The 26,425-nt window shown below is 41.2% G+C and overlaps 1 protein-coding gene across 6 annotated transcripts; it reads left to right on the plus strand.

The window, feature by feature from the left end:
- Positions 1–1,087: 1,087 nt before the first annotated feature.
- Positions 1,088–26,175, plus strand: LOC116501436 (mesoderm induction early response protein 3). Of its 6 annotated transcripts, XM_032207004.1 has the most exons (14): positions 1,088–1,144; positions 1,893–1,917; positions 4,223–4,368; positions 5,720–5,854; positions 8,106–8,226; positions 9,929–10,014; positions 10,229–10,301; positions 14,645–14,799; positions 16,207–16,288; positions 16,455–16,549; positions 23,368–23,495; positions 23,694–23,839; positions 23,927–24,405; positions 24,563–26,175. In XM_032207004.1, exons 1-13 carry the CDS (start codon positions 1,136–1,138, stop codon positions 24,382–24,384), a joined length of 1,659 nt encoding a protein of 552 aa, XP_032062895.1. In that variant the 5' UTR covers positions 1,088–1,135; the 3' UTR covers positions 24,385–24,405; positions 24,563–26,175. The 6 variants fall into 6 exon arrangements, with proteins under 6 accessions (XP_032062895.1, XP_032062893.1, XP_032062897.1 ...); XM_032207002.1 differs by lacking the exon at positions 24,563–26,175 and having other exon boundaries at positions 23,927–24,556; XM_032207006.1 differs by lacking the exon at positions 24,563–26,175 and having other exon boundaries at positions 16,458–16,549; positions 23,927–24,556.
- Positions 26,176–26,425: the final 250 nt, after the last annotated feature.

A 26,425-nucleotide genomic window follows, 5' to 3' on the forward strand; every position in this document is an offset into this window, starting at 1 on the left:
TTTGTCTTAACAGCGCTGAGGATTCAAGGGAACAGGGTGAAGAACTGGATTTGATGTATCTGGAGTGAACAAAACTGAAAAGAGCTAAGGAGCATTGGAGTGGGTTATAAGGGCATTCCAGACCAAAGGTGGAAAGTATTAAACCTCCCTTCTTTTTTAAGTTTTGAGTACATCCAATATATTCTGGCATAGCCTATCTGTCTCTCACTGATAATTTTAACCTGATAAGTCTCTAATTTGTGTATACAACTTTGGAAAAAGTGAAAGAGATCAGGGATCAGAGGATGAGGTATTACTAGAGCTGCCTGTGACCATGACAACTTTCCTAAAAATATGCATTTCTGCAAAGTCTTCAGATTTTTGTTGTGAACATTATACCTCCAGATACATCAGGAGTAGGTATGTCTACGCTTTAGGCTGCAGTGTAATTTGGAGGTCCACAAACAGTTTATATATTGAAATTAGAGTAGCTTCAGCAGTACAGCATGTGACACAAGTTAATTTATTCTGTGTCTTGGAGCAACAGATGTCAGCAGAATAAACAATACAGAGCTCCACTGCTTAAGTACCTAAACTAGCTTTGGATCTCTGCATTGTCTTCAAACCCAAGTCGGATACATCCAAAGAAACTGTTCACTTCAGGACACAGCTTTTAGCCTCTTGCATTCTCAGGATGGGACAAGGTCTGGAGCACTGTTGCAACTGCGCGTTGCTGTGATGGACACTACCCCTCAGGCAGATCAATGTTCAATATAGCAAGTATGGCACGGGCACCCGTGGGGGGAGGCAGCAGAAAGCCCCTGGGGATACTGCGCTTAGGCGGGAAGGGGGCGGTTAAGGCCGTGCACTTCAGGCCACGGCTCTGCGGTGAACACCGAGCGCCCCCACTAGGCAGGGCAGGGCCGAGCAGAGCAAAGCGCCCTCGGCGGCCAGGACGGGAGGGGAGTGGTGCCGCCGAAGGTGGAATCCCGGAGCTGCCCCTGCTCTGGCACCGCCTCCTTCGCCCCTACACTGTCCTGCTGGCCCTTCCGCTCCCTCCTGGCTGGTTCCGGTTGGGACTCGGCGGTTGTCATTGGCTTAACGGCCTCATCCGGGTAACTGGCGTAGCGCTGTTGCTCAGTCTGATCGTCCCAATATGGCGGAGGTGAGCGGGGAAAGTGGGATGAGGTGTTGGGGTTCGGTCGGCCCCCCTGTGCTCACCCCGTAAGGCGTCACCAGGGTGGCGCAGGGGGCTGGCGGAGCGGCGGGGCAGCTGAGCGACGGGGTGGACGGCTGAGTCGCTGGCGTCAGGGCAGTGGGAGCCCGTGCGAGTAGGCCGCACAGTGGGTGCCTGGTTTGTAGATTGTGAGCGGCCGACAGGCCACAGCCGAGCGCGGATAGGGGCGCGGCCGGGGCACGGGACAGGCCAGCGGCGACGTCGCAGCACGGGCGATGGAGAAATGCCTGGTGGGAGGGAGGAGGAGGAGCGAGCCCTTGGCTGGGAGCGGGGAAGAGGCTGCGGTCGGTCCGTCTGCCTCTGTCTCTGCCTGCCTCTGTCCTGTCCCGTCGGGGACGGAGTGAACGAGCGGGAGCGCCGGGCCGGGCCGGGCGCGGCTCCTGGGGAGCTTTTGCCAAGGGAGGAGGGAATGGGAACAAGAGGTAGGCAAGAGGTGGGCGAGGGAAAGAGGAACGGGAAGGGGGTGAACAGGATGGAGGGGTGAGTGGGATGGGAGGCGGGGGCTGTGGTTGAGGTTGAGGCTGGTGACCCGTGCGAGTGGAGGAGTAGAGCGGCAGAAGGGGGACGGTGGGAGAAAGAGGAAGCTCCGGTGATGAAGGGAAGGGGGAACATAAAATAGTGAATCCTACTTGCTGCAGAGTGAGATGCTTCACCTCGATCTCTCCTCTCCCCGCAGGCTTCCTTTGGGAGTTCGAGCCCAGGTTCGTCCTTGCCAGCTACTGCCCAACACACTGCCTGCCACCCACACGCTGTGGTCTCCCTCCTGCTCCTTTCTACAAATATCCCCTCTTGCCTCGTAGCTTTTCTAATGCTTTGCATTCATGTAACTGATTGCCTGCCTGATTTTTAAAAGAAAAAGAAGTATGTTGTGGAGTTCTTTCCTTAACTCCAGTTGCAGTTAGTAATTGGCTGCTTGGAGTTCAAAATGAAATCAGTCTTGTAGTGCTTTTAAGTCAGCATCTCAGTAAAGCCATGTAGTCTGGAGAAAGAGAGACTGCTTCTCTTGCTGGTAACTATAGGCTTGTGTGACTTCTTAATAGTATCAGAAAACATTTAAAATCATAGCGACATGCAGTTGTTAAGGCTTGAACCACGGTTAAGGTTCTTTGGAATATCTTCATTTACACACGTGTATTTAACATCAATAGGGCTACTCATTAATAAGTATCTGGGGAGTGCATTTGTTTCTGCATAACTGCTTTCTGTGTTAGCTGTTTTTCTTCTTTACTCTTACTAATTTCAATGAGCTTGTTTTACTTGAGTATGGTTTTAAATTGGATATTGAGTGTTCAGAGCCACCAAGTGGGACTTATTTTTATCTAAAGTCTGTGAGTTGTATAGACCTTCTACTTCAGTTATTCAAACATAAAATGAGTTAGAACAGCGATTAGAAATGATAATCTTGAGCACATTTGTGTGTGTGTGATTGTTGTGGTTTAACCCGGTTGGCAGCTAAACACCACACAGCCGTTCGCTCACCCTCCTCCCTCCCTCTCTGGGATGGGGGAGAGAAATGGAAAGTGAAGCCTGTGAGTTGAGATAAAGACAGTTTATTAAGACAGGAAAATAATAATAATAGTACTACTAATAATAGCGTGTATGAAGCAAGTGATGCACAATGCAATTGCTCACCACCTGCTGGCCGCCCCACCCCAGCTAGCCACCCCTATATATTGTTTAGCATGACGTCAGATAGTATGGAATACCCCTTTGGCCAGCTTGGGTCACCTGTCCTGGGTCTGTCCCCTCCCAGCTCTTGCTGCACCCCCAGCCTGCCCGTTGGCAGGACAGAGTGAGAAGCTGAAACGTCCTTGGCTTGGTGTAAGCACTGCTCTGCAACAATTAAAACATCGGGGTGTTATCAGCACTCTTCTCATCTTAAGCCAAAGCGTAGCACCCTACCAGCTACTAGGAGGAAGATTAACTCTGTCCTAACTGAAACCAGGACAGTGATTAAGACAGTTGACAGTTCTTGAAAAGCTGTAGGATCAGGATGTAATAGGCAACAGCAGAAAAATTGTGTGCAAAGTAATTATTGTGATTGGAGTAGCATTATAAGCAATGCTGAGAGATCCACGAGACTATAATATGAATAGCATGTGAATAAAAATATTTTTGGCCTGAATGTTTCCTTATGGTATGGTATTGTGAACTTGCATAGTATTGTCTTAATCTAAATGGACAAAGTTTATGTTAAACAAAAATGCTGAATCTAATGATAACTTTCTAACAGTTGACAAAATGCACTTAAGCCATCAAAAAATAGTTATTATTTTATGAGTATCCTCTTGAATAATGAAAACGTGTCTTGGACCATAGAGCTGTCACAATGATTTGTTAATTAATGTGATCCATTAGAAGCATTTTATTTCCAATATATTTTCCTCTATATTTCTTGAGACACTGCCATATTTTTTCTTTCTTTCTAGATCAAGTGCTAAGAGTTTAGCCTTGCAGATCAGATGCTTTATTAAAACTAGCTTAACTAACCTGAAGTGTGTCTCACTTTATTTTGGTGTTAGTTAGAAATTGATTTATAAGCTATGTTAGCCATTTACTAGTGAAAAACTAGGCTAATTATCATATAACTCATTCAAGAGTCAGAGACCCTTGATTTGTAAGGTACAACCGGCATGCTTGCGGCATCTGAAATCTTGTGACGTGTGCTTTGTACCTTAATGATGATTTCAAGTATATTTTGAACAATCTTTTATCCAGTAAAATGCTCATTTGGGATTGTACTTATTGAAACTTTGTTTCAGTAGTTTAGGTAGTTCTTTCAAGTATTTATACTGCAAGAGAGAAAACTATGCATATTACTTATAGATATGAAAAGGGAAGGCCAGCTAAAACAGCTATATTTGTCAGGTAGTTAGGAGTTTGTTCCAGTTATTCCATTGAGAGTTCCCTGTATGTAAAAGAATTCATGTAACCTTATTTTTTTTCTATGATGTAACTTCATATGTTGGTGTAGAAAGAAATTACTCAGATTTTTCTTTTTAATAGTTGGCTCTTTATCATCTGAGGATCATGACTTTGACCCTTCTGCTGAAATGCTGGTACATGATTACGATGATGAGCAAACTCTCGAAGAAGAGGAAATGATGGAAGAAAGCAAAAATTTCAGCTCTGAAATTGAAGATTTAGAAAAGGTAAGAGTGACTCACCCTCTTCTAAATGTCCGTATGTGTTGTACCTCTTTTACTGAAAATAATGGTCAATGCGTTCTTTAGTCAGTATTGTATATTGTAGTTTCTTGCAAAATGCCTTTACAACTTTTTTATTAAAAAAATAAATACAATATAATCAGTTTCAGTTAGGGTATAGCAGTGCATCCTCACAAAAAGGTGGAATTTAGCTTTTCAAATATATTAGTGCTGTGTTAAGTTCAGGTTCTTTTTTATTTAATAATGCTTTCACTTTGGAGGAGAAATTACTGAAGCTGCTTTTAGAGTTGTATTATCTAATATCTCTTCTAATTTTTGTAAGTCAGAAATAAGTTGAAATTGCACATTTTGAGTACTATTAAATGACAGCTGTATTTCATTCTGTTGGTCAGTTGTTATTTTTCCAATCCAGAAATGAACTGGAGCTACTCATCTTAAACACTCTATTACTTTAGGTCCTGATCCTGGAAAGACTTGGACATCAGTTTATGTTTACCCATTGTGAAAAGTCTTTGCAGGACTAAGACTAAAGAAAACAAGTAATTTAATCAGTATACAAGTCCAACAATAAATTTTTGAAGGTAATTTAACTTTTAAAGGTATAAATATCAGAAAATGTTTCTAATTCTTTGATGGCTTGAATCAGGTAACTAAAAAAATCTCTGCAGTTTGTTGTTTTATTGTCTTAGGATGCAAACATATTTAGAAAAATCACTTTTTTTTTTTTTTCCAACAGTTTTTGATCATTATAAATCCAGCCTTTCTATTGTTTTTTTTTTTTTTTTTTTTTTCCATTAGCTGTTCTCCTATTACTGTCTCAGCAGTCATTATAAAGTATTTTGTGCAGGAGATGGACATAATAAAAAGTTGCCGTTTTGGTTTACTTTTGTGGGTTTTTGAATGCACACATGCAGTTGTAATTATATAGGACTAAAATCTTCAAGTTTTTCTGCAATTCTCTCTTGTAGGGGGGTGGTTGTGCTTCTGTTGTCTTGAAGAAATACAGGCAAATCATGCTGTACAGTATGAATCAGATAAGGAGCAAATATTTAATAATCAATTACTGTTTATTTTCATCTAGCAAACAGTTTTCTTGAATAGCTTAATGGGACTTCATTATATGCCAAGAGAGATGGTGATGAATCATTTCAGTCTTGTGCCTGAAAATATTTTAAACCTTGATTCAAGTTTCCTGATTTCAATAAAGTTTTTCTTTGTTTTTTACTTTTTTTTTCTTTTTTTTTTTTTCCCCAAAATATGTCTTATCCTTTTAGGCCTGAACTGTTTACAAGTGTTTGGCAATATGTTGAAATGTTTGTAAATCCTCTTGTGTTAGGAAGGAAACATGCCATTGGAAGACTTACTGGCATTCTATGGCTATGAAACCACGATTCCAGTTATGGCAGGTTCTAGCACAGATAGCTCTCCAAGTGAACTTGCAGATGAACTTCCAGATATGACTCTAGATAAAGTAAGTTGGAACCATTTTTCCCCGTATTACAGATTGAAAGCAAAAATCCAGGTGACTTCAAATAATATTTCCCTATCTCTTAATGTTACAAAATGCATATCTTTGTCAATTTCAATGTACAATCAAGAATTACTATATTATTATGAATTCTTTCATTTTCAAGGACATTGAGGATCTGATTCTAATTATTCTTATTGCACTTAAAAATGCAGAGCGACTTCAGTGGCACTATATTACTACAAATGAGAAATTACTAAATTAACAGTTGTTCTAAAACACATCCAAAGAACTGTAGACTTTTTTTTTTTGAGGTGGAATTTTCCTTAAAAGATCTATATTTTAATGTATGCAATGTCCAGAAATAATAATTTGGGCTTCCAACATACGTGTTATATACCAAAACTGTGGATGACTTGAAAAGACTCTCCTGAATACTTTGGAATGTTTCTTTCTGATGTATATCATTTAGAAAGAGATTGCAGCACACACGGTTGTTGCATTTGTTGGCTGGATGGTCGCACTCAAAGAGTTACAGTCAACAGCTTAATGCTCAAGTAGAGATCAGTGAGGAGTGGTATTTCTCAGGGGTCAGTATTGAGACCGGCGCTATTTAACATCTTTGTTGGTGACATGGACAGTGGAATTGAGTGCAGTCTCAGCAAGTTTGCTGATGACACCAAGCTGTGTGGTGCGGTTGACGCTCTGGAGGGAAGCCATCCGGAGGGGGACCTGGATAGGCTTGAGAGGTGGGACTGTGCAAACCTCATGACAAGTTGAACAAGGCCAAGTGCAAAATCCTGCATCTGTGCCAGAGTAATCTGAAGCACAAATGCAGGCTGGATAGAGAATGCATTGAGAGCAGTTCTGAGGAGAAGGACCTGGGGGTGCTGGTTGATGAAAAACTCAATGTGAGCTGGCAATATGTACTTGCAGCCCAGAAAACCAACCGTATCCTGGGCTGCATCAAAAGAAGCGTTGCCAGCAGGTCGAGTGAAGTGATTCTTCTCCTGTATTCTGCTTTCGTGAGACCCCACCTGGAGTACTGTGTTCAGCTGAGGCCCCCAGCACAAGAAGGACATAGACCTATTAGAACAAGTCCAGAGCATTTGTGGATTCCTCATCCCTGGAAGCATTCAAGGCCAAGTTGGATGGGGTTTTGAGCAACCAGGTCTAGCAGAAGGTGTCCCTGCCATGGCAAGGGGGGGGGTGGGGGTGGGTTGGAATTAGATGATCTTTAAGGCCCCTTCCAACCCAAACCATTCTATGATTCTATATTAAAAAAAAAAAAAAAAAAAATCCTGTTGGAGGGGGGGAAAACACACCTAAGAACAAAAAAAACAAACACCACACACCCTTCAGCTTCTGTGATTTGCAGGCTAATATCAAATTCCGAAGTTTTAATCTGTTTTTTTTGGCTGTAAGACATATGTAGCTAGTAGTTTGGATCCTAAAATTTGTATGTAGTAAACATATGCTGTTTCTTTTTTTTAAAAAAAAACTTTTTCTGTGAGTGATGTAATGGTAAATTCCACAGAAAGTTGAGTATAATGATGGCTCTGCACATCTGATTTTCATTAGGGTTCACAATTGTTGAGGCTACAAAAATGTAGTCGACTTGTTGTCTAATACAGTTCTTTTGCTCCCTAACTTTTATACAGAGGTATTCAAACATCTGCTGGTGGAGGAAGTGAGCTTTTTCTGTTTTCCTTTTTTTTCTTTTTTTTAGTCTATGAAAACTTAATTTTGTGTATTTTGGGAAGATAACCGGTTGTCCGTTTTCTGTAACTGTCCTTAGCAAAAGCCTACAAAAATGCCTGGCTGTTCTATTTTCTTTTTCCGGAGTTTAAGGGGTAACAGCCTCTTAAACCTTCAGTGTATCTATGATGTAAAGAATAACAAAATTCTAAAGTTTTGAGGCAATTTCCATTGGTGTTTTTCATTGGAAGCAGTTGGAGGAACACCTGAGGTTGATAGTTGCAGAGGTTACTTTTTGTTGACTTCATTTTAACGGAAGACAGGGGAAATGAACCCCTGCGTTCAACTCTGAAATTAATGGCTATATTTGTCCTCAGATTTAGGAGGAGCCAACCCCCTTTTTAATTAAGGGAATACGGTCTACTAAAATTACTTACGGTAAAATAATTCATTTTATTTAATGGGACTTATAATTTGCTGAATCTAAATGCTCATTGGTCTATACTTAATAAACATTCTGAGGTTTTAATTTTTATTTATTTTTCAAATGATACAGGAGGAAATAGCTAAAGACCTCTTGTCAGGTGATGATGAAGAAACACAGTCCTCTGCAGATGACTTGACACCATCAGTTACTTCACATGAGGCTACAGACTTCTTTCCTCGGCCATTAAGATGTAGGAAAACTAATTTTATAACAGTACTCAAAACAGTCCTGACATTATATACAACATCCTAGCTTAAAATATCAAAATTGCAAAGTACTGCTGACTTTTCTGGGAGTTGAGAAACAGTGCTTTGGGGGGTATTGAACATGAATGTTGTCTTTGGTTGTTAGTAATGATTACTTGAAAGACCTTTTTGTGGTTTAACCTTGCAGGCAGCTAAGCACCACAAAGTCGTTTGTTTCTTCTAGAGAAAAAGGATGATAAAGGTGATGTGCTGCCTCAGTTACCTGCAGTTGTAGTTCCTTGTGCATTGCTGATTGTGTAGTGAAGACATTCAAATTGAAAGAGATTTAAAAAAAAATAAATGTTGATGCCCTTTTTAAATTAAGCAAACCCCAAATTTGCTGGCACTTAAATGTTGCTTGTGAACTGTTAATGAATATGACACTGAAAGTGTGGCAACTTTTATGGAGAAATGATTAGCCCCTCATTTTGCTCAGGATTAAGAAATAGTCATGTTTGTTTTCAGCTACCATGGTTTTCTATCAGAATGTTACTCTTTCTCTATTAGAATGTTTAGTTGGACATCTTAAAATCAAATATCCACCGTTTCAGGAAGGGAAATGTCAGTTTTCTCTGCTGTTGGAAGTTTCATCTTTTTTTCCATTCCTTGTGTGTTTCTCTAATATTAAGATAATGTTAATTTTTAAGTTAAGTATTTATAACACTTAATCCAAATTTAATAAAATAATATATTATTTGGAAAAATAATTGCATATTGTTATTTCATAAGTTTGTTTTAGCTTCTTGCCTGCTACTTCTAACAGCAAAGAGAGACTGGTAATAGTAGTAATGACTACAGAAGAGCCTCAGTCTATACGTTCTTGGATATTGTCTCTGATGTTGACAACTCTAGCTTGGTGTGATGAAGATAAAATTGCAACCCCACTTTTGAGTGTGTTATAGTTTGAGAATACAATGTAACTTTAACTTTAGTTTAACAGTAGATTCCATTCTACCAGTGATTATACATCTATAAAAATAGAATTACTTCAGAACACAGTACCACAGTGTTCCATATTCTAAAATATGAGTAGTTCTGTAAAGTACTGTCTTTGAGTTACATGGAGTGTTCTGCTGTCTTTCTTCCCAAGGGGAAAAAAAATTAAAGACTAAAAAGAATAAGCGATGAGCTGTCTTTCGCTTATTCTATTTTGTATGTTGCTGCTGTATCTAGACTCTATGTTGAGGCAGCCTTGTTTAAAAGAATGTTTTGAATATCCATCAAAACTTCCAATTAAAAGCTTTGGTAGGTAATAAAGACTTGCCTTCAACATTGCTTTTTGTGATTGACTAGGTTGTAGCCCTCAAAGTATTGTTTTCTCGTACCTTTTCTGTAATGTATAATCATTCATTGAAGGGGAGGGGGCGGGAAAAAAGATAAAATAATTTTATTTCCTTTTGTCTGTTAGAAACGCAATAGGTTGTCTTAGTTGCATAAATGTTTCAGTTCTGCAGTATACAAGTACCAGTGCTTTCTGACTTGATGCTATAGTTTGATAGATGTGTAGATCAACAAACTCATGATCAGTGTCTCCCTGAATAAAAGCAGGTGCTCTTTTCAAAAGTAAAAGATACCCAGCAATTTCTTGTAGTGATGTTTAAACTAAAAATGCTTCCTAGCTAAAAACAAACTTTTTTGTGTCTGAAGCGAACACTGCATGTGATGGAGATAAAGAATCAGATGTTGAAGATGTAGAGGCAGACAGTGGTAATTCATCTGAAGATTTGAGAAAGGTAATAACTATTTCTTAAAGCAAACAAAAACAGATAAAAAAACAACTTTACTATTAAGAAAGAAATGCATTAATATTTACAGTATGTATCTAAAATAGTACCTTAATTCTGGAATTCTCTGCTGAAAGCCAAGTAAATGTCTTTTTTTAATGCTTCCATGTGAAAAATATGTTAGGCTAATATTTTTCTCCTGTGTTTTTTGTTACGTCTTCAGGAAATAATGGTTGGTTCACAGTATCAGGCTGAGATTCCCCCTTACCTTGGCAAATACAGTGATGATGAAAAGGGTAAGTTCTTCAATTTGTTTTACTTCTTATATGTAGCAGTTGATGGAAAAACATTATTTAAATTTTTAAGGTAAGGTCAATGGGTTAGTGAAAATCAGACCTTAAAAATACTAGAAAACTGAGTGATGCAACCGCATAATTATTTCTCAGAAATGTGATTCTACGACTTTGAGAAGACATACACAAAAAGACATAGGAGTGTGGATTACAGTGTTAATTATGAAGTATTTAATAATCTTAGGAGGCAACAAACAGTGGGTCTCCTCAGAGTATCATAAGTGTCATAAGTGGGCCATGAGTGTGTAACTTAGTTGACATTGAAGATCTTCAAAATGTGTTGTTTTTTTTTTTGTTTGTTTGTTTTTAGTAAAACCGTATGGGCTGCAAAATGTATATAGAATCATTAAGGTTGGAAAAGACCTCCAAGATCATCTGGTCCATCTATCCCCCTACTAATAATGTCACCCACTAAACCATGTCCCTAAGCACCAAGTCAAACCTTTACTTAAACACTCAGGGATGGTGACTCCACCACCTCCCTTGGCAACCTGTTCCAATGCCTGACTACTCTTTCTGAGAAGAAATGTCTACGAATTTTCAACCTAAACCTCCCCTGTCACAACTTGAGGCTGTTCCCTATAGTCCTATCACTGGTTATCTGTGAGAAGAGGCTGACTCCCAGCTCCCCACAACATCTGTTCAGGTAGCTGTAGGGAGCAAAAAGGTCTCCCCTGAGCCTCCTATTCTCCAGACTAAACAACCCCACTTTCCTCAGCCGCTCCTCCTAAGACTTGTGTTCCAGACCCTTCACCAGCTTCGTAGCCTTTCTCTAGGTATGCTCCAGGGTCTCCATGTCCTTTTCGTAGTGAGGGGCCCAAAACTAATCGTAGTACTCGAGGTACGGCCTCATCAGAGCAGTGTACAAGGGGATGATCACCTCCCTGGTCCTGCTGGTTACACTGTTCCTGATACAAGCCAGGATGCCATTAGCTTTCTGGGCCACCTGGGCACACTGCCGGCTCATGTTCAGGTGAGCACTGATCAATACCCCCAGATACTTTTCCTCTGCACAGCTTTCGAGTCACTCTGCCTTAAGCCTGTAGTGCTGCATAGGGTTGTTGTGACTGAAGTGCAGGACCCGGCACTTAGCCATGTTGAACCTCATCCCACTGGCCTCTGTCCATCAACCCAACCTGTCCGGGTCCCTCTGCAGGGCCTTCCTACCCTCCGGCAGATCGACACTTCCCCCCAACTTGGTGTCGTCTGCAAACTTACTGAGGGTGCGCTCCACTCCCTCATCCAAATCATCAATAAAGATATTGAAGAGGATGGGCCCCTACACTGACCCCTGGGGAATAATCCAGCTGGTGACTGGTCGCCAGCTGGATTTCACTCCATTCACCACCACTCTCTGGGCCCAGCTGTCCAGCCAGTTTTTAACCCAGCACAGAGTGTACCTGTCCGAGCTATGGGCTGCCAGCTTCTCCAGGAGAATACTGTGGGAGATCGTGTCAAAGGCCTTGCTGAAGTCTAGGTAGACTACATCAACAGCCTTTCCCTCATCCACCAGGTGGGTCACCTGTTTATAGAAGGAGATGAGGTTGGTCAGGCAGGACTTGCCTTTCACGAACCCTTACTGACTGGGCCTGTTTCCCTGGTTGTCCCACATATGCTGTGTGATTGCATTCAAGATGACCTGCTCCATCATCTTTCCTGGCACCGAGGTCAAGCTGACAGGCCTGTGGTTTCTTGGTTCCTCCTTATGACCCTTCTTATAGATGGGCGTCACATTAGTGAGTCTTCAGCCATCTGGGACATCTCTGGATGACCATGACCGCTGATGATGGAAAGCAGCTTGGCAATTGCATCCGCCAGCTCCCTCAGCACCCTTGGGTGGATCCCCTCTGGCCCCATGGACTTGTGACAGTCCAGGTGTAGCAGCAGGTCTGTTTCCACCTGAACTTGTGTGTGTGTGTGGGGGGGGAGGGGGTGTTCTTCTGCTCCCCGTCCCAGGCTTCCAGGTCGGGAGGCTGAGTACTCAGAAGATAAGTGGTCTGGCTAGTAAAGACAGATGTAAAGAAGGCATTAAGAACCTCAGCCTTTTCATTATCCTTGTAGTTGTGTTCCCCTCTGCATCCAGTAAAGGTTGGAGATTCTTCTTGGCAATCCTCTTACCGTTAATATATTCATAATAACATTTGCTTATGGAAAACATAATGCAATAAACTATTTTCAGTTTCCATAGCATGAGTAGAAGGTGTAGGTATTGATACGTTTTGTCTTTTACAAAATGAGATGTTTTAAGTATAATTCCCGTGTAAGTTCAAGTTAAAAACTGAGATTGTGCTAGAATAGAAAAAATAACTTGATTTTTATTTGGTATCTTTAAAAGTCTTCACTATGATAAAATTATAGCACATAGAATTGTGTGATTCAAAAAAATATTGAAAGAAATTTGCTTATGGGTGAATCAGTTGTGAAGTTAAAGGAACGTTTTGGGTGATGTTTTAATAAATGAAGAGCATTCTGTTTTTTTTCTAAGTTATTAATATTCTGTTAATTACTTGTGTTGAAACTGCAGTGTTTCATGGGAATGTTATTCTAGTGAAGCATATGAAGTCTTTTCACCATTACCGACAGCTTTTGGAAGAACGTTCCTTTGCTATAGAGAAGAATATTTACTATAGAGCTGGAAGCATTAGCAAGTGGACATCTGTTGTGTTGTTTGAGACCTAGAGCAGTTTACTGTTTTCTAAGATTCAGGCATGATGCTTACTAGTCGTAAGAAATGGAGGAATAAAAATAAGATTTTTCTGCATAGTCCTTTTACTATTTATACTTATTGACTTTTTATTAGCCAAGAACTAGAGAATAACCAGGGGATGACCAGGAAAGAGTTAGTGCTAGAGAGAACCAGTATGAGTTTTGTTTGCTGGCTTGGCCAGCAAAGCTCTTGGCCAGCTCTCAGATTGAAGAGCCCAAGGAACTCCTCTTGAGAATATCAGGCATGGACTCCAGCAAGAAATACTGGATTATCTTGGTTAATAAAAGAGGTTGAAGCTGGGTGTCAGCAGTGCTCAGAGGCACTGGACCTGGCTGTATGGGTGGAGGTACTCTGGAACACTGCATGTACTGAGAAAAACATGATTTAGGATTTGGAATTACACTGCAGGAATTCAGAAATCATCCACTTCTACGTAATGTGAATCTGTGAAAGCCTCTTCTATACTCCCTGAAGAGGTGGCGTTGGCAAACGTGTTTATATTTCTGCTGCATAGTCCAAGCTACTGGAGTTGTGATAGATGGCCATTTAGTTCTTCTATAAACCTTATACTTATAACATGTCTGTTTGAAAACTTCCTTAAGCTGTCTGAAAGCTTTTTCTTAAGCCATAACAACACTTTTTCAGTAGATGTAATTTTATTCTTCACTTTTGCTTAATATTCTTTCCTGCAGTTTTATGAGATGTTTGAGAATCTTCTTTGCCTCTTCTACTGTGCCAACCATTATGCTTGTGTGTGTTTGGACTGAGTAATTTCAATTTTGCATTGCCAAGAGATTACATGAAACCTTATATGCAATGTTAATCATATCTATTGAATAAAATAAGATTTATAGTTTAATCTAGAATTCAAGTGTGTGCACAGACTGACAAAGTTTCAGGGCAACTCTTGTATATGACCAATATATTGTCTGTCAAATAAGATACTTAAGAGGTGCATACATGACTTTAGTGTACTATGAAGGAAGACTAAACATCCTGTTTGCTTGTAAAATGTGCAATGCACAAGTTGTAAACAACATTTGGTTGTTAATGAACAGAAAAAGAAATTGCAGAATTAAGATCTAGATTCCATTTTGGTAAGGTAAGTTTTGGCAAATTTTAATTGAAAATGACCATTTAGCAACCACCTCTTTTTTTTTTTTTTCCATGACACACAATACTTAAAATATGAAAGTAATACCCTACACTCTTTTATTGTAAACTATAGATTATTTGTTGAAAACAGATGAATAAAACTGAGCGTATTTGCTAGTTTGCTTATACGAAGATGATGTGTACATATACGTAATTTGACTTGAATCATCTAGCAGTCAACAAGCTGCCTGAAGAGTTTAGTCCCTTATCTCGTCCTCATGGAACCTGAATCTCTTCACCATACCATGCTGTAGAGTCTGTCTCTTAACTGAGGCTTTTGGGCAAAAAGTGAGCTGCAATTCACAAGTAGCATGATGATATTTGATTTCATTTCTTCTGTGTTCCTGTTCTTTGTCCGTGAGATAGCTTTTTATGTTACAGTCTTTAAAATGTCACACCTGTTGTTAATGGATTTCTGTTTTAGCAGCCTATGAAAATGAAGACCATTTACTTTGGAAACCTGGTGTGATTTCAGAAAGTAAAGTTAAAGAATACCTTTTTGAAACCTCCTTAAGAACAGGAAATGAAGAAATAATTGGCAGAATTCCTGAAGGGCTATATACAAGGGACAATGAGCAAGTATGTTTTATATCCTGTACCATTTGTGACTACTCCATTTCTTTTTTTTCCTCATTAGATATGATTGGGGTCAGGATCTTATTGGTAATTTTCATAGAATAAGGTCCCTTCCAACCCAAACCATTCTATTAAAGATCATCTAATTCCAAACCCCCTGCCATGGGCAGGGACACCTTCCGCTAGACCTGGTTGCCCAAAACCCCATCCAACCTGACTTTGAATGCTTCCAGGGATGGGGCATCCACAACTTCTCTGGGCAACCTGTTCCAGTGCCTCACCACCGTCATAGTAAAGAATTTCCTCCTAATATCTAACCCAAATCTACTCTCTTCTAGTTCAAAGCCATTAACCATTCTCCTGTCACTACGCTTCCTGACAGTCTCCCCCTCCAGCTTTCCTGTAGGCCCCCTTTAGGTACAGGTAATCTGCTATAAGGTCTCCCTGACATCTTCTCTTCTTCAGGCTGAACAACCCCAACTCTCTCAGCCTGTCTTTGTAGGAGAGGTGCTCTACCCTTCTGATCATCTTCATGACCCTCCTGGATTCCTTCTAATAGGTCCATGCCCTTCTTGTGCTGGGGGCCCCAGATCCAAACACAGTACTCCAGGTGGGGTCTCATGAAAGCAGAATAGAGGAGGAGTATCACCTCCCTTAACCTGCTGGACACGATTCATTTGATACAGCCCAGGGTGTGGTTGGCATTCTCGGCTGTGAACGCATTACCAGCTCATGTCAAGCTTCTTGTCAACCAAGACACTCAAGTCATTCTCCTCAAAACTGCCCTTACTCCATTCTCCACCCAGCCTGTATTTGTGCTTGGGATTGCCTCAACTCAGATGCAGGACCTTGCACTTGGCCTTGTTGAACTTCTAATGAGGTTTGCACAGGCCCACCTGTCAAGCCTGTCCAGGTCTCTCTGGATGGCATCCCTTTCCTCCAGTGGGTCAATTGCACCACATAGCTTGGTGTCATCGGCAAACTTGATGAGGGTGCACTCGATCCTGCTGTCTGTTTTGCCAACAAAGATGTTAAATAGCACCAATCCTTGAGGAATGCCACTTATTGCTGGTCTGCACCTGGACATCTAGCCATTGATTGCAACTCTTTAAAGAACATGTTTAAAATTATGAATATTTGAATGTTGGCAGTGTTGTGTTCTGTGATGTTTCTGATTGCCATGCTCTTGACAAATCTAGCCTTTTTTTAATAATTGTATGTAATATTTCATATTTGTTTAATCAAACCTTGCCTCAACTTTTAGATGGTTTTGCTTTTGGCTGTTTTTTTATCGTGTATAAAGATAATTATTTTTATATGAGGTGCGCTCGCTGAAAGGCTAGTTTCAGTTGTTTAGATTGGATATTTGCAGTCTTTGACTCTTTTACAAAGACTTCTTTTATTTTATAGGCGCTGTATGAACTTCTCAAGAGTAGCCATAACGTTAAAGAAGCAATTGAGAGATACTGTTCAAATGGAAAGGCATCTCAGGGTAAGAAGAGTACCTGAGTTTTTCAGAAATGTGTGTTTAAAAAAACCTGCCTGGCCTATTGTTTTTTTGATGCATTTGGATATTTGTGTGTTAGCAACACTTTTTATTCTCTGTAATAGTTTATTGAGTGAAAATACACTTATCGTGCTGTTCTTGTTATTGTCAGAAGAGATGACAGCATGGACAGAAGAAGAATGCAGAAGCTTTGAACATGCACTTCTGATTTATGGAAAAGACTTCCATCTCATACGGAAAAACAAGGTTAGTGTTTTTACAGTTAAATGGAAGAATTGGTAAATGCCGAAAATCTGTAAGAGCAATATGTTTGTCCAAAGTCACGCAGAAGAGTGAAATAATAATCAACATACTAGAACCAGCTTGGTGTTTTTGTGTTAACTTTATCTCAGATGTCATTTGAAAAGGCAGATGAATCAGTGTGTTATCTCTGAAATTGACTTAAATTGGCATCACTTCCATTTATGCACTTATTTTATTTTAGTTTAAATGTTTGCCTTGCCTAGTATAGTACTTCGTGCTGCGGCTGTAGGAAGGGAAAATGCTTCTTTACTTAATTTTATCAACAGGAGGGTGTAGTTGTACAGAAACAGGTTTAGCGTATTTGTGTTTTCAGAAGAAAGTGCTATAGGCATTGATCAGGACTTTGTTTTCTGGCTAACGAAGAAGTTCTAATCTTGATCTGGATTGCTTCCGATTCATTCCTCTGTGCCTGAAGAATAAGGATTGGATATTTTTTGATCAAAAATATGTATCACTTGGTACAGTTGATAGTATTGGACACTTCCAAATTTTATGTGTGTTTCCTTTATGTTTTGATAGCATCTTGAGGGTTTTTTGTTTTCTTTAGGAGACTGGTGTATTTGTCATATTTCAGGTAAACTACAGTGTTGTAGTTGCTGTTGAACGATAGTTGACTAGTCCTGCTCAATACCTGGCTTAACTTGTCCTATGATAAATGTTTGGGCAGTTCAAATTTTAAATGGACCTTACCAATAAATAATAATTGCCCAGAGAGATGCAAAGAAATCATTTAAAAATATATATAATAAAAAAAAAAATCCAACATGCAACAAAGCACACGATTTGGAGTATCTGTCACTATGGACTAGAATTTGTCGAAGAAATCCAGTCGTTTTTATCCAAGTAGGTAAAACATCAGAGACGTCAGGGACCCAACATAAACTGACGTCACTTGTATATGGAAAGTATCGGCTAGTCAAGATTTAGTGCATGGAGAAATTTAACGACAGATGCTTCCTCATCACTGTACTGCAAAGCATTAGCTGAGACTTTGGATACTAGGTGGTGCATATGGACATATATTTGTTTTCTCCCCTGCCTGGTATGTTCCTGTATAAACTAGCAAGGGTTATTACTATGCCCAAGGTGTTTTGGATTTGCCTCTGATGCTTCTGTAAGTTTGATCAAGCTCAAGTATAGTTTACTGACATACTATATCAGGATGGAGTTTTATATTCTAGTATATAGTGAAACTTAAATGGGAACTGTGGGCTGATGATGATTTGAAATGTTTCTGCATCCAAAAAATTGTATATTTTATAAGAATATAGGTAGATGTAACAGATTTTTCTCCAAGAAGCTGACTTTGCATAGCAATGTCCATTTTGGGGGGTGAAAAAGATGAACAGTTAACAGATCAAAATGAGTCTCTTAAGTCCTTAATACCTTCAAGACAACAATTTTTACTGAAGGGTGTCCAAGACAGCTGGTCAATGTTCAAGCATCACTTCCTCCAAACTCAAGGTCGGTGCATCCCTATGAGTAAGAAGGCAAGCAAAAAGGGCAGGAGACCTGCATGGATGAGCAGGAAGCTCCTGGCAAAACTCAAACAGAAGGAGGAAATTTACAGCATGTGGAAAAATGGACGGGCCACTTAAGAGGAATATAGGGATACTGTCAGAGTATGCAGGGATGTGACAAGGAAAGCCAAGGCCCGTTTTGAATTAGATCTGGCAAGGGATATCAAGGGCATCAAGAAGGGCTTCTTCAAATACATCAGTAGAAAAAGGAAGACCGAAGAAAATGTTGGCTCACTGCTGAATGGGGTGGGTGCTATGGTGACAAAGGATAGGGAGAAGGCAGAGTTGCTGAATGCCGTTTTTTGCTTCCGTCTTCATTGCTGATATCAGCCCTCAGCAATCTCAGACCCTTGGAGACAAGAGAGGAAGTCCAAAGAAAGGAGGGCTTTCCCTTGGCCGAGGAGGATTGAGTCAGAGATCATTTAAGCAAACTTGACATCCACAAATCCATGGACCCTAATGGAATGCACCCACAGGTGCTGAGGGAGCTGGCCGATGTTATTGCTAGGTCGCTCTCCATCATCTTTGAAAGGCTGTGTAGAACAGGAGAGGTGCCTGAGGAGCAGAAGAAAGCCAGTGTTACACGAGTCTTCAAAAAGGGCAAAAAGGAGCACCTAAGCAACTACAGGCCAGTCAGCCTCACCTCCTCCATCCCTGAAAAGATGGAACATCATGGAACAGCTCATCTTGGAGGTCATCTCCAAGCACGTGGAAGATAAGAAGGTGATCACGAGTAGTCAGCATAGATTCATCAAGCGGAAATCATGTTTAACCCATCTGATAGCCTTCTGTTATGAGATGACTGGCTGGGTAGATGAGGGGAGAGCTGTGGATGTAGTTTACTTTGACTTCAGCAAGGCTTTTGACACTGTCTCCCATAGCATCATCATAGGCAAGCTCAGGAAGTGCGGGCTAGATGAGTGGACAGTGGGGTGGATTGAGAACTGTCTGGATGGCAGAACAAAGAGGATTGTGATCAGTGGTGCAGTGTCTAGTTGGAGGCCTGTACTATCAGTGTCCCCCAGGAGTCAGTACTGGGTCCAGTGTTGTTCAACCTATTCATCAATGACCCAGACGATGGAACGAAGTGCACCCTCAGCAGGTTTGCTGATGGCACAAAGCTCAAGGAGTGTCTGATACCCCAGAGGGCTGTTCTGCCATTCAGAGGGACCTTGACAGGCTGGAGGGTTGGTCTGAGAGGAACCTCATGAAGTTCAACAAAGGCAAGTGCAGTGTCCTGCACCTAGGGAGGAATAACCCCATGCACCAGTACAAGCTGGGATCTGACCTGCTGGAGAGCGACTCTGCAGAGAGAGACCTGGGAGTCCTGGTGGACAGCAGGCTGACGATGAGTCAGCACTGTGCCCTTGTGGCCAAGAAGGCCAATGGTATCCTGGGCTGCATTCAGAAGAGTGTTGCCAGTAGATCAAGGGAGGTGATCCTCCCCCTCTACTCAGCCCTGGTGAGGCCACACCTGGAGTATTGTGTTCAGTTCTGGGCTCCCCAGCACAAGAGGGACATGGAACTACTGGAGAGAGTCCAGAGGAGGGCTACTAAGGTGATTAGAGGACTGGAGCACCTGTCATATGAGGACAGGCTAAGAGAACTGGGCATGTTTATCCTGGAAAAGAGAACACTGAGGGGAGACCTCGTTAATGTATATAAATTTCTGAGGGGAGGGTGTCGAGAGGATGGAGCCAGTCTCTTTTCAGTTATGGGTCTAGGGTCTAGGCTGACAGGACTATAGTTCCCTGGGTCTTCCTTATGACCCTTCTTATAGATGGGCATCATATTAGCAAGTCTCCAGTCATCCAGGACCTCCCCAGATGACTATGACTGCTGATAGATGGTAGAAAGCAGCCCAGCAGTCATATCTGCCAACTCCCTCAGCACCCGTGGGTGCATCCCATCGGGGCCTGTAGATTTGTGGGTGTCTTGCTTGCCTAAATAACCTCTAACCTAATCCTCTTCAACCAGGGGAAAGTCCTTTCTCCAGGTTCTCTCTCTTGTTTCTGGGCTCGGTAGCGTATGGGCCTAGCCTTAGCCTTAGTCCTTTCTCCAGACTTCCTCTCTTGTCTCCAGGGTCTGAGATTCCTGAGGGCTGATCTTAGCAGTGAAGACTGATGTAAAGAAGGCATTGAGTAACTCTGCTTTCTCTGTATCTGCTGTCACTAAGGCACCCACCTCACTTAGCAGTGCACCTGCATTTTCCCTGGTCTTCCTTGTGCTTCTGATGTATTTGAATAAGCCCTTCTTGTTGTCCTTGATGTCTCTTGCTAAATTTAATTCTAACCAGGCCTTGGCCTTCCTCACTGCATCCCTGCATTCTGTGACAGTGTTCCTATATTACACCCAAGTGGTCTGTCCTTTTGTCCACATCATATGTGCTTTCTTCTTCTGTGTAAGTTTTCCCAAGAGCTTCTTGTCCATCCACACAGGTCTCCTGCCCCCCTTTGCTTGACTTCTTTCTCGTAGGTATGCACTGATCCTGAGCTTGGAGGAAGTAGTGCTTGAATATTAGCCAAATCTCCCGGGGCCCCTTTCCCTCGAGGGCCCCGGCCCAGGGGATTCCTCCAATTAGGTCCCTGAAGAGGTCAAAGTTAGCTCTCTTGAAATCCAGGGTTGCGGTTCTACTTTTTGCCCTGCTTCCTCCTTGCAGGATCTTGAACTCCAACATCTCGTGATCACTGCAGCCAAGACTGCCCTCAGCCTTCACGTTTCCAACTAGACCATCTCTGTTTGTTAGTACTGGGTCCAGCAATGCCCCTCTCCTTGTTGGTTCACCTACCACCTGCGTCAAGAAGTTATCCTCAGTGTTCTGCAGTAAACTCCTGGACTGTTTGTTCTGAGCTGTGTTGTCTTCCCATCAAATATCGGGGTGGTTAAAGTCCCCCATAAGAACCAGGGCCTGCAGACGTGAGGCAACTTGCAGCTGCCTGTAGAAGGCCTCATCCACTTCCTTTTCCTGATCCGGTGGCCTGTAGTAAACACCCACCAAGATGTCACCCCTGTTGGCCTGCCCTTTAATCCTCACCTATAGGCTCTTGACTTGCACTTCATCCCCCCCCTATGCAGAGCTGCAGAGCTTCCAGTTGCTTGCTCACATAAAGAGTAACTTCACCACCTCGCCTTCCTGGCCTGTCCTTCGTAAAAAGCACAAAGCTGTCCATGGCCACATTTCAGTCATGAGAGCTGTCCCATCAGGTTTCAGTAATTGCGATGAGATCATAGCATTTAACAGTGTGACCAGCAGGGCTAGGGAGGTGATCGTCCCCCTGTACTCAGCTCTGGTGAGGCCGCACCTCGAGTACTGTGTTCAGTTTTGGGCCCCTCGCTACAAGAAGGACATCGAGGTGCTTGAGCGGGTGCAGAGAAGGGCGATGAAGCTGGTGAGGGGCCTGGAGAACAAGTCCTACGAGGAGCGGCTGAGGGAGTTGGGCTTGTTCAGCCTGGAGAAGAGGAGGCTCAGGGGCGACCTTATCGCTCTCTATAGGTACCTCAAGGGAGGCTGTAGCGAGGTGGGGGTTGGTCTGTTCTCCCACGTGCCTGGTGACAGGACGAGGGGGAATGGGCTTAAGTTGCGCCAGGGGAGTTTTAGGTTAGATGTTAGGAAGAACTTCTTCACTGAAAGAGTTGTTAGGCATTGGAACAGGCTGCCCAGGGAAGTGGTGGAGTCACCATCCCTGGAAGTCTTTTGAAGACGTTTAGATGTAGAGCTTAGGGATATGGTTTAGTGGGGACTGTTAGTGTTAGGTCAGAGGTTGGACTCGATGATCTTGAGGTCTCTTCCAACCTAGAGATTCTGTGATAGCCCCGCAACTGCATGCGTATTTCCAGTTCCCCTTGTTTATTCCCTATTCTGCGTGTGTTTACATAGGCATTTGAGTTGGGCTCCCAATGCGTCTGCCTTTCTGGATGGGGCAACTATAACTTGTCCATGTGGGCCTGCGGTAGCTCTCCTGTTAAGCTCTGTTCCCTCTCTAGGCTCTGGGCTCTCTAGGCTCTAGGCATCCTTTGTCAGCTGTGGTGTTCAGCTGGTGTAAGTGGGATGGCATGTCATCCTGTACCTTATCGCCAGCATCCCTGATGATATCCCCCTCCCCCATTGAATCTAGTTTAAAAACATGATCAGTGAGCCCTGCCAGCTCATGACCAAGGACCCTCTTCCCTCTTTGGGAAAGATGAATTCTGTCTGATGTCAGCAAGCCTGGTGCCATGTAAGGCTTCCTGTTGCCAAAGAACCTGAAATTTTGGCGATGACACCAACCATGGAGCAACGTGTTAATGGACGCTACCCTTCTGTTCCTGTCGCTGTCAGTACAGAGAATGGAAGAGAAGATGACTTGTGCACTCAAGTTTCTGATCATCTGTCCACATTCCTTGAAGTCCCTTTTGATTGCTCTCAGGCTACATGTTGCCCCTTCTCCTTCCAGATGTAGGACTAGTAATGGGTAATAGTCTGAGGGTCAAACCAAGCTTGGAAGTCTCCTGGTGACGTCCTTAACCCGGGCCCCAGGAAGGCAGCAGACTTCCCTTAGAGGAGGGTCCCTCAGTGGCCTCAAGTTGTGCCAGGGGAAGTTTAGGTTGGAAATCAGGAGAAATTTCTTCTCAGAAAGAGTAGTTAGGCATTGGAACAGGTTGTCCAGGGAGGTGGTGGAGTCACCTTCCCTGGGGGTGTTTAAGGAAAGGTTGGATGTGGTGCTTAGGTACATGGTTTAGTAGGTGATATTGGTGGTAGGGGGGTGGTTGGACCAGATGATCTTGGAGGTCTTTTCCAACCTTAATGAGTCTATGATCTTCAGAGGTCCCTTCCTACCTTGGCCATTCTGTGATTCTGCTGTGCGTGTCTGCTGTCAAAGCCTTGGCAGTTTCTGACTTTCCCAAAAGGAATGAGTACCCTGAGTCTTTTCTGCTTCACTTCTTTTAGGTCATTAATCTAATGAGCTTTTTCTATTTTAAGAGAGTCTGTCTTACAGTTTAAAAAAAATGTTATAATTTATGAACTGAAATGTTTCCGATATGGAGTTTCAATTTATTCAACAACAAAAAAACAACAATGTAATACAGTAGAATAGATGTAACAGCTATTTGAAACTGTATATCTCTTATGTCTTATAAATGTCTTAATTGAATTGGTTTGTTCCAGATTCTAGAGTAGTAAAGCTAACAATATTGCAGGTATACGGGAATTGGAGAAATGACAAAACATAAGTCTTGTCAGTTCTTCTTGCCTTCTTTTAGGTAAGAACCAGAACAGTTGCTGAGTGTGTGGCTTTCTATTACATATGGAAAAAGTCAGAACGTTATGATTACTTTGCTCAGCAAACAAGATTTGGAAAGAAGAGATATAACCATCATCCAGGAGTTACGTAAGTAAAATGTTCTTAGAATGTGTTTTCTGTTTCAAATCTTAAACGTAGAAGACTTCCCCTTGCCCACTTCCTCCTCTCACCATTGCAGTGTAATGCTGCAGTGGCTATGACAACTGAAATTTAATCCATCATCATTTTAGGCCTTGATTTCATTTTTATTTTAAATAACCCATTATAGGTGTAATATTATTTTAGGGACTACATGGATCGTTTGGTAGATGAAACAGAAGCCCTTGGTGGAGCAGTACATTCTTCAGCCTTAACATCTAATAGTCGAACAGAAACCATTCCTGATCAACAGCTAAGCATTCTGAACTCTATCACTGCCAATGAGTTGACAGGTAAATCAAGGCAGGGGGGATCTTTGTTGTGACTACATAAACTATTTCATTTACATTTGTGTTCATCTGTTGTTTTTTTTTTTCCAGCACTGACAAATAGTGTAGCTACAGTCTGCCACGCTTCAGATGTGAACTGCCTGGATGATGCCTTTCCTCCTATGGACAACTTACCCCGAGCACCAGTTAATCATGTGCCTGTTGGAACAGAAGAATTGCTTAACTTGCCTAGCAATGGTGAAAGTGATTGTTTTAATTTATTTGAGACTGGCTTTTATCATTCAGAGCTAAACTCAATGAACATGTGCAGTGAGGAGACAGACAGACCTGCAAAGAGATTGAAAATGGGGATTGCTGTCCCAGAATCTTTCATGAATGATGTCTCTGTAAACAACCTTAGTGTGGACTTTGAGAACCACACGCATCATATTACAAGTGCCAAAATGGCTGTTTCAGTGGCTGACTTCAGCAGTCTACCTGCAAATGAGACAAATGGCTTTATCAGCACCCACACTCTTCACCAACATACTGCCCTTCACTCAGAGTGACTGTGGAAAATGAAACAAACGGTGGGTACTTTATGCAGTAGTAGTAAACTTGATGAGAGCTATCAGGTTTGCTTAGTCTTTCACTGGAAGTTTGAACTTTATGACATCAGTGATGTCTTTGTATATATAGAACTATATCTTGATTTGTCAAGAGTAATTTCTTTTTTTTTTTTTTCAGTCCATAAATGTGGAAATGTCATGTGATGCTTGGCAGTTTGGGACTAAGAGATCTCTGTGTTGCAGCTTTAAGCTCTGCTTCAATTTTTTTTAAAGCCTGTAGACAGAGGCCACCATTTCAAAACCAGCACAGAAGTTCTGAACTGATCAGAGTGGCTTTTTAGTCTGTTACTTCTGCTGTAATAAATGTAGTGGAATAACAGTGTTTACAGGTATCAGTCCTGATTCCTGCACAATGTAGCATTTTTTTTTTCTTATAAGGCAAGTATGGGTTTCTTTAACTTAAACTGCACAAACATACAATTTTTTTATTTTTTTTTTTAATGGAACCTTCTCGTGATATTAAACTAGAGCACTTCAGTTTACAAAACAGCAAGTTCATCTTGGTGGAAGCTAACACAAGGGACTTAACATGCGTAAAGTATGAAGACATGCAGTTGGATGCTGTTACAAAATTATAGGCCATGGCTACCGTACATAAGTAATTATACTGCCAGAGGTGTCTGTGTACTTTAACCTTACTGGCTTAAACAGATGCATTTTAGGCTATTGTATTCTGATGGGTTTTGTCTACAACTTTGAAGAGTAATATAATTGTGTAACTAAGCTTTCTACAACGTCAGTTGCCTTAGGAAAGTTACAGTCTGCACAGTTTAGGATTTACAGCTAGTCTGTTTTTGGAAGACATCTTAAATTGTTTGGGCAGTATGTTTGGAGCACCGCAGTTCAAAGTGTTACAGTTTTGAGGGACTGTATAGTTTATATAGAAATAGTATAACGTAGTATGTATTTAAAAGCTTTTCTTCAGTGTGGATTGCGTTTATCTGTTTTTAGTAAAGTCATTAGATAGTCCTTGGTCAAATATGAAAGAATGAGTAAAAACGTCTACCATAAAAGTAACTATTTAACTTCAGTAAATTTTTATTCTGAAAGTTGAGTGCAAGTTAGAAAATGCAAGTTCCAGAAAGTTTGTATTGCAAACGCTTGTTCTAATTCTTATGGGAGAGTTGAACCAAACATAGTATTGGTTTGTAACATGTAGCATACAACTTGCAGATTTTTATTTTTTTACTGAGAATCTAAACATTATTTCCATAAGATTAGTTTTCTCTCCATAATTTTCTTTGCACTGATCATATTATAAATTAAATTGACTCTAACTTGTTTTCATTATTCAAGTGATTAAATTTATGTTGCTGATATTTGTAATAGTTGCTTCAAGGTCATGCTGAGTAATTAGAAAGTAGTGGCCTTAATATTTGAAAGGGAAGAGGGTATTTATTATGCATACTGTGAACTGCATTGACATCCTGAATTTTAGATGGAGAGCATGAAGTTTTCTTTACAGCATGGTAATGAATATTACTTTGAAGTGTTTACACAATAGCACCTTTACTATATTAAAAATAAATTAGTTTAGCACAGGGGACAAAAATAGAGATAAATTTGTAATCAGTTCTTAACTTATACATCTGATATATGTAATTCTAGTAAGTACACAGTAAATAATGGGTAGCCTTGACCCTGTTGTACTCTGGCCTTTTTTTAGCCAAGTTGTCAGCTTCTTGTTGCTGTTTTGTGCTGAACTCTACCTTTTTTCTTTTGTTTATGAATCAACACATTTTATGTAATTTTGTAAAATATTGGCCATAATCATTTATTATTATACATTCAAGTTTATCTGTGGGTTTACAATGAGTGGCTGGTGTGTATTACAAAAAAAATCATTATACTAATATGACTGATTATACCAGTTGCACTTAAATGAATATGCCCATTCTCATTAACTGATGCAGTAATATATTCGGTTTATCTATGCATTGCTGGGATCTTAATGTAGACAGACTTGTCTAAGGTTTAGGTT

The sequence above is a fragment of the Aythya fuligula genome, chromosome W (assembly GCF_009819795.1).
Source record: "Aythya fuligula isolate bAytFul2 chromosome W, bAytFul2.pri, whole genome shotgun sequence".
In the NCBI taxonomy this organism is placed as follows: Eukaryota; Metazoa; Chordata; class Aves; order Anseriformes; family Anatidae; genus Aythya; species Aythya fuligula.

Bases quoted from the DNA above. Each gene is read 5' to 3' on its own strand.
- LOC116501436 (XM_032207004.1), top strand. The intron at 10,302-14,644 runs GTAAGTTCTTCA...TTTCTGTTTTAG, and splicing joins ATACAGTGATGATGAAAAGG to CAGCCTATGAAAATGAAGAC. The intron at 16,289-16,454 runs GTAAGAAGAGTA...TGTTATTGTCAG, and splicing joins AAATGGAAAGGCATCTCAGG to AAGAGATGACAGCATGGACA.